Source organism: Malurus melanocephalus, unplaced genomic scaffold, assembly GCF_030028575.1.
Source record: "Malurus melanocephalus ecotype Western Australia unplaced genomic scaffold, MMel_1.1 scaffold_52, whole genome shotgun sequence".
NCBI lineage: Eukaryota > Metazoa > Chordata > Aves > Passeriformes > Maluridae > Malurus > Malurus melanocephalus.
The window spans coordinates 2,027,342-2,041,928 of NW_026623284.1; the positions used below are offsets into that span (position 1 = coordinate 2,027,342).

Sequence of the window (14,587 nt, forward strand, 5' to 3'; positions counted from 1 at the left end):
TTTGTGATGTTAAAAGGCTCAACATACCCCAAAAGCATTAAGGAAACTACAGAAAGTTTATTGATTGCAAACCAAGAGACAATTACCCTTGTGCTGGGTCGACAAAAGTGTTTGGCTGTCCTGGGGAGGAGGATGTCAGACAATCAGGGAGCAGGAGGGGCTGCACAGGCTGGGACTGACTGAACACCCGGGAGAGCCTTTGCTGTCGCTGCTCCCTGCGAGGAGCTGTGATCACTGAGGAACACCTGCATCATCCCTGAATATTTTCACTGTCTGCATGAAAATAACAGCTGCTCTAACAATTATTACACCATGGCTAGACAGAAGAAAGAAGTCACTAATTCTGGAAGTTTAAGCTTTGCAATTTTTACCTGCAGACCGCACCAGGCCCAACCCTGGAGAGGCTCGCGTAGACGACACTGCCCAGTCTGGGCAGAGTTGATGCCAGAATGATTTTTGCCTTTTTTCTTTTAACCTTCCAGTATTTTTCCCTACCCTTTTCCCCAGTTTAAAAAAAAAAAAAAAAAAAAACAAAAAAAAAACCCAACAAACAAATACATTCCAAAGTTCCAAGTCCTAGGGAGTACAAAGTCCCCATCCTCTCTTAGTTCTTCCTAGGAACCAAAGTCTTCAAGCTATATTTTCATAAACAAGTACAGTTAGCAGCAAGGATAAAAATCTCCAGAAAAATAACTTGACCTCGGGAGAATTACATCAGCACTTATCCTCCTAATTAGTGCTCTTTTATCAATTATTTCCTAAATTTCCTAAAATCTATAGAACTATATTTACCCCTGTAAAAGTAAACTTTTATGAATATTGTTCCATGACTGCTCCTAGAACTCCAATAAAGACCCACTTTTATATTACCAATACTATAATTATCTCAAGTTTCAAGGCAACAGAGTGGGATCCCCGGAGTCASTCTTTTACAAATCACATCCTACACCTTCACTGAGAGGGGGACACCCAGCTGTGACCAAGGACTGTGCTAAGTTTGGCCCTTGGTCATCTAGAGGCCATCACGTCCCTTGGGCAGTCAGGACTGGAGATCAAGAGAAAAAGGTAATTCTCACTCACACATGGCAGAAAACATCTGGGGAAGAGGTAAGCCACAGAAAACCAAAAGGATAAAAAACCTATATGGAAACAGARTAAAAGTGAAAGGAAACCAGAGCTAAAGGACACAGTAAGTAACGGCTCCCTGTGGCCAATATATTACACCAAAGAAAAATCAGTAATCATTCAGAGACTTGAAAATTAAATCAGAGAGCCAAGAAATAATTAATATTATCTTTGCCTTTTTTCTTTTTTTTTTCTTTTTTTTTCTTTCTTTTTTTTTTTTTTTGAGAGAACATGGTTTCCTTTAAAATCTTACTTTCTAATCCATTTCCCAGGTTTAATATTATAATTCAGGTTCCATCACAAAATCACACTTTGCTATTAAGTGAAATGTGAAAAGGATACCTCCATGGTGAATTTGGGAGGTGTAAGGAGGTTCTGATTTTGTGCATTTTGCAAGTGCAGATTCCTGGGAGGGCAGAACAAAGTGGCAGAGCTGCCTGCCAGCCAGGAGGGTTTCTTTCAGAAAAGCTCCATAATAGATTTCCACCAGTAATTTTGCACAGTGTGACATCTCCTGCCTGCACAGCACATGGCTGGGCTTGTGGCTTTTACAGACCTCTGCTGAAGAAGCCCCCGACTCAGAAGTGGGACAAACCCCCAAATTTCACTAAAGAAATGAAGGATTTAGCAGCAGCAGTGCCAGTTACATCTCCAAAATGAGAGTCACGCCCTGCAAGGCAGGAGGTGCTGACACCCACACCTCACTACTGTCCTAAAAAGTGACCCATTTCTTCTGCCATCACCTGCTCCTGGTTCCCATGGTGTCCTCAGTGGTCTCTGGCTTTGCTGTGGATGGTTCTGCACATTTCTTAATGCTGCCTAAATTCCCAGGGAGATACCCATGGAAAAGAAGGGAAGAGGGTGGATGTCCTTATCCTTATAAAGCTGACTCTGAGCTGTGTTTTTTTTCAGTGAAATCTTACTAAGAACATAAGAAAAGTACTTCATGGAGGACTGGCTATCAGCATCTTTCAATYCAAATCTCWTCTCAGCCACGTGATCAAAGCAAAYTCTTCTTTCCAGGCAAGATGACCTCACCTCTGACTTCCTTCTTGTATCAGGAAATACAAAGGTATTTTGCTGATGTGGAATTCTGAAAATTGTTTTATTTATTAATCATATTCTCTGTGCCTGGCAGAAATCCCAGCAACTGGGGTTACTCAGAACTTTTAGTGCAAGACGGGTAAGCAAAGGAGAAACCCAATAGTGTCAGTTGTCCGTAAGAATGTTTTTATGAGYTTGTTCTCACTGCCAGTCAGCTAGAGGGAAGGGGGGAGCTGAGAGTTAGGCAGCCAGGCCATTTTATAATCTAAAAATTGCTTCTCAGTAGTAAACAAAGACAAGCCAAGGCCTGTTTCCCATCCCTGAAGGMAAGCAGCTGAGTTCTCTTCCCCCAGGCAGGATGGCTTTGTGGCTGCTCTCCCCAGCCAGGGCTGTTCTCTGAATGTTCAGGCACCAGCTGGGATGGGGTGCCCAGGGAATGTGCTAACCAAGACAGGGGAGGGACACCCATAATATTTGTTTTCATGCCTCAGTGTTTAAAGGAAACCACTTGCCTGTGTTTTCCAACAGAGATTGTTCAGCAGGCACTTTGCATTTGCAGAACCTGGCAGAAATGGGATGGAATGACATCCAAATGTGGGAGACAAGAGACTACAGACTCCCAACAGGCATGGAAGTCCTCCTGGAAGAGACAACTGTACAAAAGAGTTTGGAACACAAGGAGCAAGAGATTTCTCTTAGTTGTGCAATTGCAATGAATGAGTCTGTGTGAGGGGGGCAGAAAGAGAGGGAAATTGTGATGGGGAGGAAGCTGCAAGCAGAGGAAAAAGGGCATAACTTACAAGCAGAGCTCCTTGAAAACCTCCTATCCCCAAAGATTTTGGAACTTTCCATAAAAATTCAGCATGAAAAGCATCAAATATACTTCAATCCAAATGCCAAGGTTGGTTGGCATGTCACCTTTTAATGAGAAAATAGGGCTATGACCTACAGATGGCAAAGCTTGGTCAAAACGTAAAACCACTTTTGAACTGAAATAKTTACAAGATTTTCAAATGGCTTCAGGACAGAATCTGGGAATTTTCTTGCGTGTTGGGAAGGGTGAAGTTGAGATACACAATAAGATGGAGCTCACAGAAGTCATGGAAAGCAGAAATCCAAAACAGTGTGGAGAGAGGAAGATTACAGCAGAGATATGGGGCAATGTGAAAAAAGGAATTATAATCATGTCTCCCATGGAGTGAGACTGAGAGAGTCAAGGGACTTCAGCCTGGAAAGAAATGCACTGGGAAGACCTTAGAGCCCCTTCCAGTACCTAAAGGGGCCACAAGAGAGCTGAGAGGGACTAGGGACAAGGGTATGGAATGAAAGGACAAGGATTATGGCTTTAAACTGAAAAAGAAAATATTTAGATGAGATATAAGAAAAAAAATTTACACTCAGAGGATGCTAAGGCCTGGAAGAGGTTGCCCAGAGAAACTGTGACTGTCCTATCCCTGGAAATGTTCAAGGCCAGGYTGGGTGAGGCTTGGAGCAACCTGGTCTAGTGAAGGTGYCCTTGTCCACAGCAGGGGGGTTGAAATCAGATGATCTTTAAGATCACTTCCAACATAAACCACTGTTTGATTCYATGACGGTGAAAGCCAGAACTGACCAAAATGGAAGAAAATACATTTTAGGCAGAAGAAAATGAAAAGAAGGGCAGATTTGGTTTATGTTCAATTAGAACAAATTTAAACAAGATTTTGGCTAAGGATGACCAAATGAAACAGGAAAAAGAAAAATTAACACGTGAATCTAGAGTCAAGGAAAAAGAACAGAAGGGATTTAAATAGCAGCAAAGAAATAAAAATTATAAGAGGGGTAAAAAATCAACAGGTTTTGATTCTCTTTTCATTTACATTGTTTGCAAGAATACAAAATTCATGGAGTAGATCTGTATCTGTTGGAGATTCTCCTCAGCAAGTGTGAGTCAGTGGGTTTGTTGAATTTAGGGAAGTTTAACACAGTAAGACCCAACCAAGCAGATTTTGAGAAAGAAGGAGAAATGGGGAATGGTAGCTGGAGACCAAAGACAGGATCCCTTTGACTGCAGGAATTTCTTACTGTTCAAAAAGACCCCAAAAGACAGGAAATTGCTATCTGATCCTGTGTGCTACATTTGGTTTCCAAATGCATTCYTCAGCATTTTTCCTTGGGAAGCCACAGACCACGTTGCTACATACGTGCAGGGTGGAAAAATGCAGACGTGAATATCCACCGTACATAGAAAAGATTAATTTCAGTGTCTCTTAAACATCGTACACCTGCTGAGAAGGTTAAGTCTGTCATGACTCAMTGATTGTTTCACATATTCTTTTTAACAAGATATTTCTAGAGGCAACTGTTAGAATGAACTGCTGAACACTTAGTTTTGGTGGGGAAAAATAATATTTGCAACAGTTTTGTTCGGTTTTTTTTTTGTAACAAAAGTATAAGGTGTTTAGGAGTAGTGAATAATGTATTAAATTTGTACCACCTGGTTTATTTAGCAGTAAAACCTTGCCTTTCCCTCAGCACATGCTAGGAATAATTCTGTTGTCATTACCCTTTCAATGACATCCAGACAACTCGCACTGTGACATTAATAAAAAGAGACACATTTAGTTGTACCTACCTTTGCACACTCTTGCCCAATTAAATTTGACTCAGTGCCTTCTAGATTTTTTATAACTAACCAGCTATTAACAAGACCTTAACCACTGACAAACCCCTACTTGCACTATTAACCAAGGACATGTGTAGTTCAAAAACTGGGCAATTTTGCCCTACCAATGCCTACTACATCAATAGGGCTGCAGTTTTCACTGCAGTAACTTAGCTCCCCTTCAGCCTCCTGGAATACAACCAAATCTAAATGAAGAATCCACTAGAAACTTAACAAATAAAATATGTATGAGAACATAGGACATACATATGGTGTGTGTTATTAAAAATTATTTCATCTTGACAGTAGTTCATATAACAGAGTAAACAATATTTTTAGAGAAATATCTTTGATTTGGAAACACAATTAGATCAAAAGGCATGAGGATGGTTTCCAAGGGATGGATCAATTGAATTAATGTATTACAATTCTTCTTCCTTTGTATTTCCAAGGCATCTCACACCCATGAAGGTCAATGGGAGATAGTTTTTAGTCCCTTATATACATGCCTATGGAAGAGCACWAGCATTATTAACAGATTTGATTTCTCTCTGACATATCCCAGTGACTCATTTATAGATCAAAAAGCAATATTTATAATTCTACTGATGAAAATCTGCACCAAATGCCAAAATCTGTCACAGTCCACTAATGAAGCTGCTTTGGATTATTGCTTTGAGAATTCCTTATGTCACAAATAAATAATAAAAGAAAAAAAAAGCCATAGTCCACTTTTTAGTTTTAGCTTCCTTTGAGTATGCTAACTTCAATTGGGATTTGAGCTATTTGTATTTTCAAATATCTGCCTTTCTGTGGATGAATATTGCAGGGAAAAAAYTGGCAGATTTTAGCATATATTCAACATGAACACCATATAATAGCTTGAAAACAGGAACTGAACACACTTGTCCCCTAATACAAGATGCAAGCTCAGATTTAGTCACCAAGTACCAAGACCCAACTCTTCAGAAGAARCAACTGAGCCTGTAGCAGGATACAGACATTCATAAATCTGAAGTAACAGAAAGAAGCAGATTACTTTTTAGGAGTAGGTTTTGAAAGCATTCAGTCCTCCTATCTGTTCTCAGGTGCATTTCCCTCATGTATCTTGGGTGAAGMAGCCCTCAAACTCCCAGCTTTGAACAGACTCCACTTAATCTACCATAGAATGGCATTTTTGAAGCACAGCAATCTTTGATGGTCCATCATAAGTACAGTGAGGTTAATTTCCCCAGACTTTTTAGCACCAGTATCTGGTGTTACACATGGGGGTGGGATATATCTACCCAATAAAATAAATTGTAGTTATTTATGTGGGCACTGATAAATCACACAACTTTTAAAGCCTGGAGTGTCAAGCAAAAGATTTGTGTTTAAGGAGGATGGAGGCTTTCCATCTCTCCTAGGAGCCATCAGAGCCAACTGGACCGATTGGTGACTGGTGTCAGGATTTACTTTTCAAACATCAGATGATGCCATCTGTTTCTGGTGGACCTTTSATTACTCCTGAGGATGCTCAAAACKTAAGTAGATATAKCCAGACGTTCACACAAAAGCATCGACTACCTGAGTGCTCTGCTTCCCARGCAMTTCTCAAGAAAGGRTGGGTAATGGGGGACACAAATAGCCAAAATTGCTCTGGGACACATGGACCRTGCAGGTAGCTGGCATGGAAATGATTAAGGGAGAAGCTGGGAAATGTGCTGGGATTTAGCTCTGTCCCTCTGAGGTTTTGAACACTCCAGTATCACACCGGGTGTTCCTGCTGCCAGCCGTAAGCACAAATGAGTAGAAGCAAGAGGGCTGGTGACATGCTGACAGTTGTTGTGACATTTCTTTCTTTGTGTCCCCRGTTGTGCTTATTCATGGATTCTGGGCCGCTCTTCTGCAGAGCCGCGTGTGACTCGCGGAGCAAAACTCGCCTCCCTTACATAAGTGTCCAAGCTGATGAGACAGACTCAAATGACACTTCCACTTCTTGCTAATGATCCCTTGGGCTCCCTGGCTTCTTCTGGACCCTCAAACTCTCCAGCCCTTGCTGCCAGTATTTCCCRGCTCTCATTATGGTTCCTGCAGCTTTCTGATTAATCCTTCTCCTCCCTGGTGCCCCGCTCGCCGCTTTGCAGATTTTGTCTGTCCTGACGGTGACTGTTCCTGACATGCCTATTCTTGCCTGTTTATCTGCTGGCCCTCTCAGCTGATGTAACCAAAACACAAAYGCTTATTTTCAGAATGTTGGGAGCTGCTGAAAGAGTAGATAAGGTGAACAGCAGCATCCAGGACGTACCCACTGGGGTGCAGAGAGAGAGGGGGGAAGGGAATGTTCATGTAAGACTTGGGACAACCCAAACTTTTCTTCAAATCTCCTATGGCTTCCCTGCTCCTTGCAAAAAGCTGTTTTTCCACAGGTTTTATGTAGTTGCATCCTTCCATTATRCAGGAAATGGAAGAGATGGACCCCAAGGAGTGTCTGCTCAAAGGCAGAAGTACAACATGTAAAGCTTGAGGACACTGCAGACCYCTACTGCAGCTTGAAAATTAAAAATCTAAACCCTAAAATATTGTAATTTGGGCTGTAATACCTTCTTCCCAGCCCTACTTCAATTTCCAGCAAGCAGATCTAACCTAGTTAAATTTGCAATTAGAAGATACACAATATTTTAAAATTCCACTTCATTTATACCAATTATTAGATGCAATACAAATACTACATTTCCCTCCAAGGAGATTAACCTTTACTCACATGGTGGATGTCTTCAGTGGCCCCCATGAGAAAGTCATGTTTGTCATTAAATGCAAAAAGAATTACTTGATTCAGGGCAGCAAGTCTTGCTGCAACCCTTGAGTTAAGGATTTCTCTAGGGATAGACAGTAAAAACCACAAAACTGGGGCTTTGGTAAGATTTGTATWTAATTTTCAAAGAAAATAAGGAGATAGGTGGGAAAGGGCTATCATATGTCATCAGAGTTCCATTCTCATTCATTCACTGACAAAAGCAATTTGAATTAGAGACCTTGCTCTTTTGGGGGTAAAACAACCCTTCATCACCCTGTAAAAACTTTTATGGTCTTCAAATTCCCTGGTTTAATGTTTAGGGTATTTTAAAAGCATTGGGGTTTTGATATATCTTCCCTCAGTGACAGCCCTATCATGTCAGGCAGAAATACAAATCTCCATCTGAAGACCACTTTTGACCATCTTAATACACTTTGGTTGTCTGAGCTCTTGAAATGTAAAATTGAAATCCACTTTTACCTAGGCCTATTAGATGCTCTTTTGCTATTATTTGTGATTTTACCACAAGGGACAATGATAGTCCTCTGTACCCATTTCATTTAAACAAAGAGAAAATCTGACATTACCACGAGCCTCTTTCAAGCCCCGTTGTGGTCTGCTGAGAAATTTGCAGTGATGGAGAAACCTCAGCATTGAGTGAGACAGGACTTTATGGTTATTCCTACCCTAATAAATTAAATGTGCTCAGGATTATTTTCTGGCACTGAGGTCAAATGCAAAAGATCATCTCGATCCATATAATTAAACTTCATAATCTTCACTGACCACAGTATCCCTTGCCCATGAGGCTCCCAGACTTCAATGAGGCCAATTGATGGATTGCATCAGGGTGGGCTACCAATTCTCCTTCACAAGTGGCCACATAGACTTGCTCTTACGTTTCTCAATTAGAGATCATGGTGCTCAATTAGTAACACTCAGTAATTAACTCAAGAAAGTTATTTTATACAGAAGCAAAGCCCCCGYGTTGAAGACTGTGCAATCCAAATATCAGCCCTGTCACACACACATACACACTACACATTACAGCTGCCTCTTTTGTGGGTTTTGATCCGTTTTCTTGGCTCTAAACATTGAACTAAAGGCAACTTCAGCAAACAAAGAAAAAAAAAAAAAGAAAAGAAAAAGGTATGAGACATGTGGAAATTGCTGTGAATTTCTTCCCATAGATTAAGCTTCATATAAAGATGTAGTCATTTCTCTTCCCCACCCAAACAATCCTCCCAATCACAAATTGCTCTCTTGCACATCTGTCAGGCCAGGATCAATGATAAATGGTGCTTTATCTCTTTCCCCTCTCCTCCTTATAGGACATTATTTCCATCCAGGTTAATTGATGGTGCTCAGGGTAACATTCTCATGGTCAGCAGGGAGACTCTTGTAAAAGAATAGAATGAAGTGGAAGCATTGAGAAGTTCTGCATTRCTCCCATTCCTAGAATCATCTCCTGGTTTGGGTTGGAAGGACCTTAAAGATCACCTAGTTTCAAGCTCCTTGCCATGGTATAGAAAACCTTCCACKAGACCAGGTTTTTCAGAGTCCTGAATCTTCATTTCTTTCTTTCTTGCCCTGGTGCAGGGTTCTATGTCTGTCAGAACAGCTCAGGTAACACAACATTTTATCCACAGGCTTTGGCTGTTCAAGGTGCAAATGGTGGTGAGTGACTCCTAATGAGGTTCTCTTGGTGTCTGACCAGCTTGAGAATAAAATTATTTTAACCCAATGGAGGTTTGGCAGGGCTTTCCCTGAACATCTCCTGAAGGATCTGTCCTACATGGACTTGTAGGAAAGGCATGCAGGGAGGCACAAACCTCTTCCATCAAAGAATGTGACATTTCCATATTTCTGCCTGTCTCATGGGCCAAATTTTAACAGAAAAAAATATCCATTAAGGCTTCCTGAGATGTGGCAGCAGAATAGAAAGATGGGTTTTAGGCATATTTGAATTTTTCAGAGAAAAGTTTCCACTGGGCTTAACCAGAACAGGTCACTTCAAATCTCATCCAASCCCTGCTGAGCACTCTGCTGCCAGGCACTGACATTACCACAGGAAAACAGGACCAGGAGGTCCTCTTGGGTCACCATATCAAGCCACATGGGGATTTCTATAGCTGAGTTTGCCTCCTAGTACTGCAAGGACAGAAATAGGTAGTTTTAGGGGCTATTTAGTCTGATATATTTAGATTTTGGGGGTGGTAAGATATTTTATTACTTCAGAGACTCCATTAACCARATCTGACTACAAAGCACCTCCATGTAATTATTTCAGATGTTTGCACTGACTGATACACATACTCTCAAACATTTTTTGTTGGTAAGCAACTTGATCATAACATAAATATTTAAACAGGGCTGAGTGCATGACCTTACACTTTGTATTTCATAATTCCATGATTCATGCATTAATTCAATAATGGTTATGCAATGCTGCCTACAGGATAGTCTGATACCCTAGAAATTGGTGTTGCTTTCTACCTTTCTGTTCTCAGAAAATCAATATTTTCCTGAAGGAATGGTCAGCAGGGAAAAAAAAAAGGCTAGGACTGATTCTAAAGAAGGAATTCCATCCTTATATTTTGCTTTTAAGGAAAACTCTTGAAATGTCACTTTCCTGGTTACAGACCCCACATCTTGACATTTTTGTGATTCCAGTAAGACAAGAACCCCCATGGAAAKGCACCAGTGTCTTATGAGCTCATGATGGATTGGGGACAGGAGTGGATGGGCCATGGATATAGTGGGATATGGGAATAGGACAGCTGAGACAACAGCAGCCCTGAACTCAGCCCCAAGGGCCAGTAAATGCACTGCAGCTCTGTGGGGTTAACACCCTGTGATGCTTTTTGGGTCACACACAGCCCAGATGGAGCAGGAGCAAAGAAGTGAGTGCATTTCTGCAGCACATGGAGCTGTCCTTACCTTGGTGGCACTTCAGGAGAAGCTGGCAGGAAYCAGGCTTCATCTTGGTGGCCACCAGAGGATAAAAAGGTGGCTTGGCCAGCGTGCATCATGCACACCCAGTGAGACTGGGAGGTTGTTCTGTCTGTGATGGAAGTGTCACTATTATTCCTGCACGTTGTTAGTGCCCAGCACACACAGCTGTCCTCCAAGAAGTGGCCGGTGTCACATCGACTCTTGCACCAGCTGACCTGCCAGAGCAGGGGCACCAGGACCTGCCTTGTGACCCTAAATCTCCTACATCTTCTTAATAATTCCTGTCTTCATGATTTTCCTTATTCACCTCAGTGACACAAATACATGTAAAAAATATCATAAACTCTTTCTAAAACTTRAAAAAGCCATAATTATTAAGTTAGCAACTTCAGAAGCTCTCCCTTACAAATGAAAAAGAAACTCTTATGATCTATCTAATTTGGCTTTACTTTCTAAAGCAGCTTCAAGCACAGTTTTATTGTGCAAAAGGCACACACACAGCACGTAGTTTTCCAATGGTATTGTAAAGTTGAGTTCCTTGAAGATGACTCACTTGTCAGCTGACCAGCATTAAATATAGTTTTGTGTGGCATTGCACACAAATTGTCCAAGACATTTTCAGGATGTATGAACACAACCCAAAGACTAAAGATATACCAAAATTCCTTTCAACAACTGGACTGCTCTATAATATGATGTTGCCCRGAGCACTTACTAACTTTCCTGGCTTTTCTTCCATCATTCCTTTGGATTTATGTTGGTGAGGCTGGATAAGACCTGCAAACCCAACCACTGAACGTRCCACAGAATTGCAGTGGTTGTAACACTTTCCACAGCAGTTTGCAGCCCTTGTAGGAGTTCAAGAGCTGGTCTGTGCCACAATCTTCAGCCTTGCAGTTGGGAAAGTGGCCACAGACACCACCAGATGTACTGCAGATGTGACAGATAAAAGTATGTAATCTAGATGCATGTGCAGATCAGTTCTGCCAGGAAAATTGCTGTAGGATTTCCTCCACRCTTTCAGAGACTATGGAAGCATTTGGCGTCCAAGTGAGATACAACCTAAGGATAATATTTTTTATCAGAGCTGACTCTTGAAACTCAGAGGAGGAACAAGGATCTCATCAAATTCAAGGAGAAACTTTGCTGGCACAGATGGAATGGAATTACAGGTAAAAGTTTTGACACATGAGTATTCTTATTTGAAAGGGCTCGTTGTGCTCTTTAGCTAGCAGCATTTTTGGGTCTAGTGATGCAAGTGAGTTGGTGAGTTCAATCCACTCTTACTGAAGAAAGCAACAATTTGCTGATGTCAGAGGAGTAAGATGACCTCTCTACCTGCTAATCAACATCGTGAAATCTCCGTGTTGGCACTGGATGAGTCTCATGATTCAGAATCTGCTGTTCTTCTCACCGCCCTCATCACCTATAAATAATTTTCTTTTTTCCTTTTTTCTTTGAGTGACCTACACACAAGAATTGTTGCTATTTACCAGTCTTTGCCACATCCTCACAGAACTTTTGGCTGAGAAACATAAAGAAAACACTTCTGCTTTCAGCTGACCGAGAACTTTAGCTTACCCATGCTGACAGAGTTTTTCAATATCTGGTTTTACATCTGGGACAGTCTTTTTTTTTGAGAACTGAAGGTTAAATATGTGTAGATAATGTTAATGTAGTCTCTGCTGAGCCAGATTTTATATCTAACAGAACTTATGCACACTGATGAGTGCTAATATCTAAGGGTATCAGATGTTGCTAATTCACATCTTTTAATAATCCATGAATATTTCAAATGTTAACATTTTCCCTGGAATTTAACACATATTATTTCCAGCTTTCATCATCACACACAGAATGCACAGCTTAATGGCAGGGGGAGATCAACTTTCTAGATCTCAGGCTAAGCACTCCCAAAAGACATAATATTTTTTTTTTCTAAATAAAGAAAGTAATATTTTACCCCAACTCCTCTAATCAAATTTAATTCCGAGGCAAATTTATAGAAACAGTAAGTCATGGGGCAAAATGTAAATAATCTCCCAATTTCTGAGTAATCAGAGTTTAACCTTTTGACTTTTATAAAATAAACTCTAAAAATACAATTTGCTCTTGCAATCAACATTTTCAGTGTGAAAACAACTGCTAAAGTATAAGATAATGTAAACAAAACAACATGCTCTCTTTTTCTACAAACTCTTTCAAGAACTTTTCTGTCCCAGTAGCCGAGAACAAAAACATTGAGTACTTAAAAGCAAAACAACCACTAAAAGCAATCAGTAACAAACTCCAACATTTTTTTATAGCAGCATCTACTATTAAACAACTCACTACATAAACAGTAGGGCCATTAGAACCACAATGTCAAAGATACTCTGGAAGCTGAACAGGCAAAACATTTCCACAATGACTGAAAGCCRGCAAAGCGCTCCTTAAGATGTCAACAGGGAAATATAATTCAGTCTTAATAGGTTCAGAGCTTATGTAAGCCATGCTTATGGGATGGTCTATTAAAAAAAAAAAAGCAAGTGAGCCAGTGACATAACTGTAAACAAAACCTGCAGCTCCCTAAAACATGCTGGCTAAAGTCGATCGAAACTCTGCTCAAAGTCACTGTGCTACTGTAAGCTTTGTATGTTCTGGGCCAGAAATGAAGGGAAATATAAATGTGTCCCATAACTAGGACAGTTGAGGTGATATTCATGTCTGTATAGAAAAGAGATCAGGAGTCCCTTCAGCCCTATGAATGGCCTAAGAAATAAAATCATTATGATCAACCCATGTGCCTTTCTTTTAGTAAAACATCTGCTCTTCTGCAAAAACCCAGCAAGCATTCATTCTCAACTAGAAATGCAATTTTGTATTTGGAATAGGAGCAATTTTTTCTGGGTGACAACTTGGTTCATTGAATTAAAATCATGGAGTAATGTGAAATTTTCCATTTCTGGATTAAAAAAATGGTACATTTGCACACATCCACCAGGAAAGGAAGGAAAAAAAAAMCCACATATTGAGAACTCACCACCAGGTTTCCTATGACCATGACCAACAAGAAGACGAGAAGGCACAGYGGCTGCCCAGCTACTTCCATACAGTCCCACATGGTCTCGATCCACTCTCCGCACAAAATCCGGAAGATGATGAGGAACGAGTGGAAGAAGTCGTTCATGTGCCACCGTGGCAGATTGCCAGTCGTACTTATCTTCTTCACGTTGTCCAAGTAGCTTTTCCCAAAAAGCTGCATTCCCACCACGGCAAAAATAAAGACGATGATGGCCAGCACGAGAGTGAGGTTGCCGAGGGCACCCACCGAGTTGCCAATGATTTTAATGAGCGTRTTCAAGGTCGGCCAGGACTTTGCCAACTTGAAGACTCGCAGCTGTGAACAGAACATAAACAACAGTGTCAGCTCACAGGAGCAGCAGACATCTCAGCCGATGAATTATTAAAGTGAGTAAAAYGTGAAAGATGTTAAATGCCACAGTGTGTGTGGTACAAGGTGATTTTAGCCATACTTCCTGTTAACCTCATTACTTCTATCAATAAAACATCAGTTGGGCTTCTCGGATGAGAGTTAAGTTTTCCAGAGCTATGCTCTGCCTGGTTAGATAGACATGGTTTTAATGGCACATTCCCCCACTGGTGGGGAAAGGATGGAAGGACTAAATTTATTTCTTAGTATTTTCTTTTGTTTTGCTTTTTTCCCTCAAAATAAACAGCTTGGCAAGCATCTGGAGTAGGGGGCTTGGAGTTTGGTCCCACAAAGAGAGAAGGAATTCCTCTGTGCCTCAGAGCAAGCCTCAGCCAGATGCTATTAACTGTTAGCTCCCAGGGTGAAAATCACCTCTGTGCCTTGGATCACGCAGTCTGTGCACAACCYACAGCCCACTTAAGACCTATTTTCAGGATGTAAATGGCTCCTAGCCCTTGTGCTGTGTTTTCAGCTGAATGTTTAATTTAAGCCCTATTGAAGCAGGATTGCTCAAAACCTGAAGGGAGACACTTAGGACAGTGATGGAAAATTTACACTTTTGAGCAATGCA

General features: G+C 40.9%; 1 protein-coding gene across 1 annotated transcript in view; it reads right to left on the bottom strand.

Moving 5' to 3' along the window:
* Nucleotides 1-14,587, bottom strand: part of LOC130573159 (sodium channel protein type 5 subunit alpha-like) — a 213,436-nt gene that overhangs the window by 81,829 nt on the left and 117,020 nt on the right. Inside the window, exon 16 of the mRNA XM_057365412.1 lies at nucleotides 13,567-13,923. Within this exon, the coding sequence (XP_057221395.1) occupies nucleotides 13,567-13,923 (357 nt within the window). The remainder of the gene's footprint in view (nucleotides 1-13,566; nucleotides 13,924-14,587) is intronic.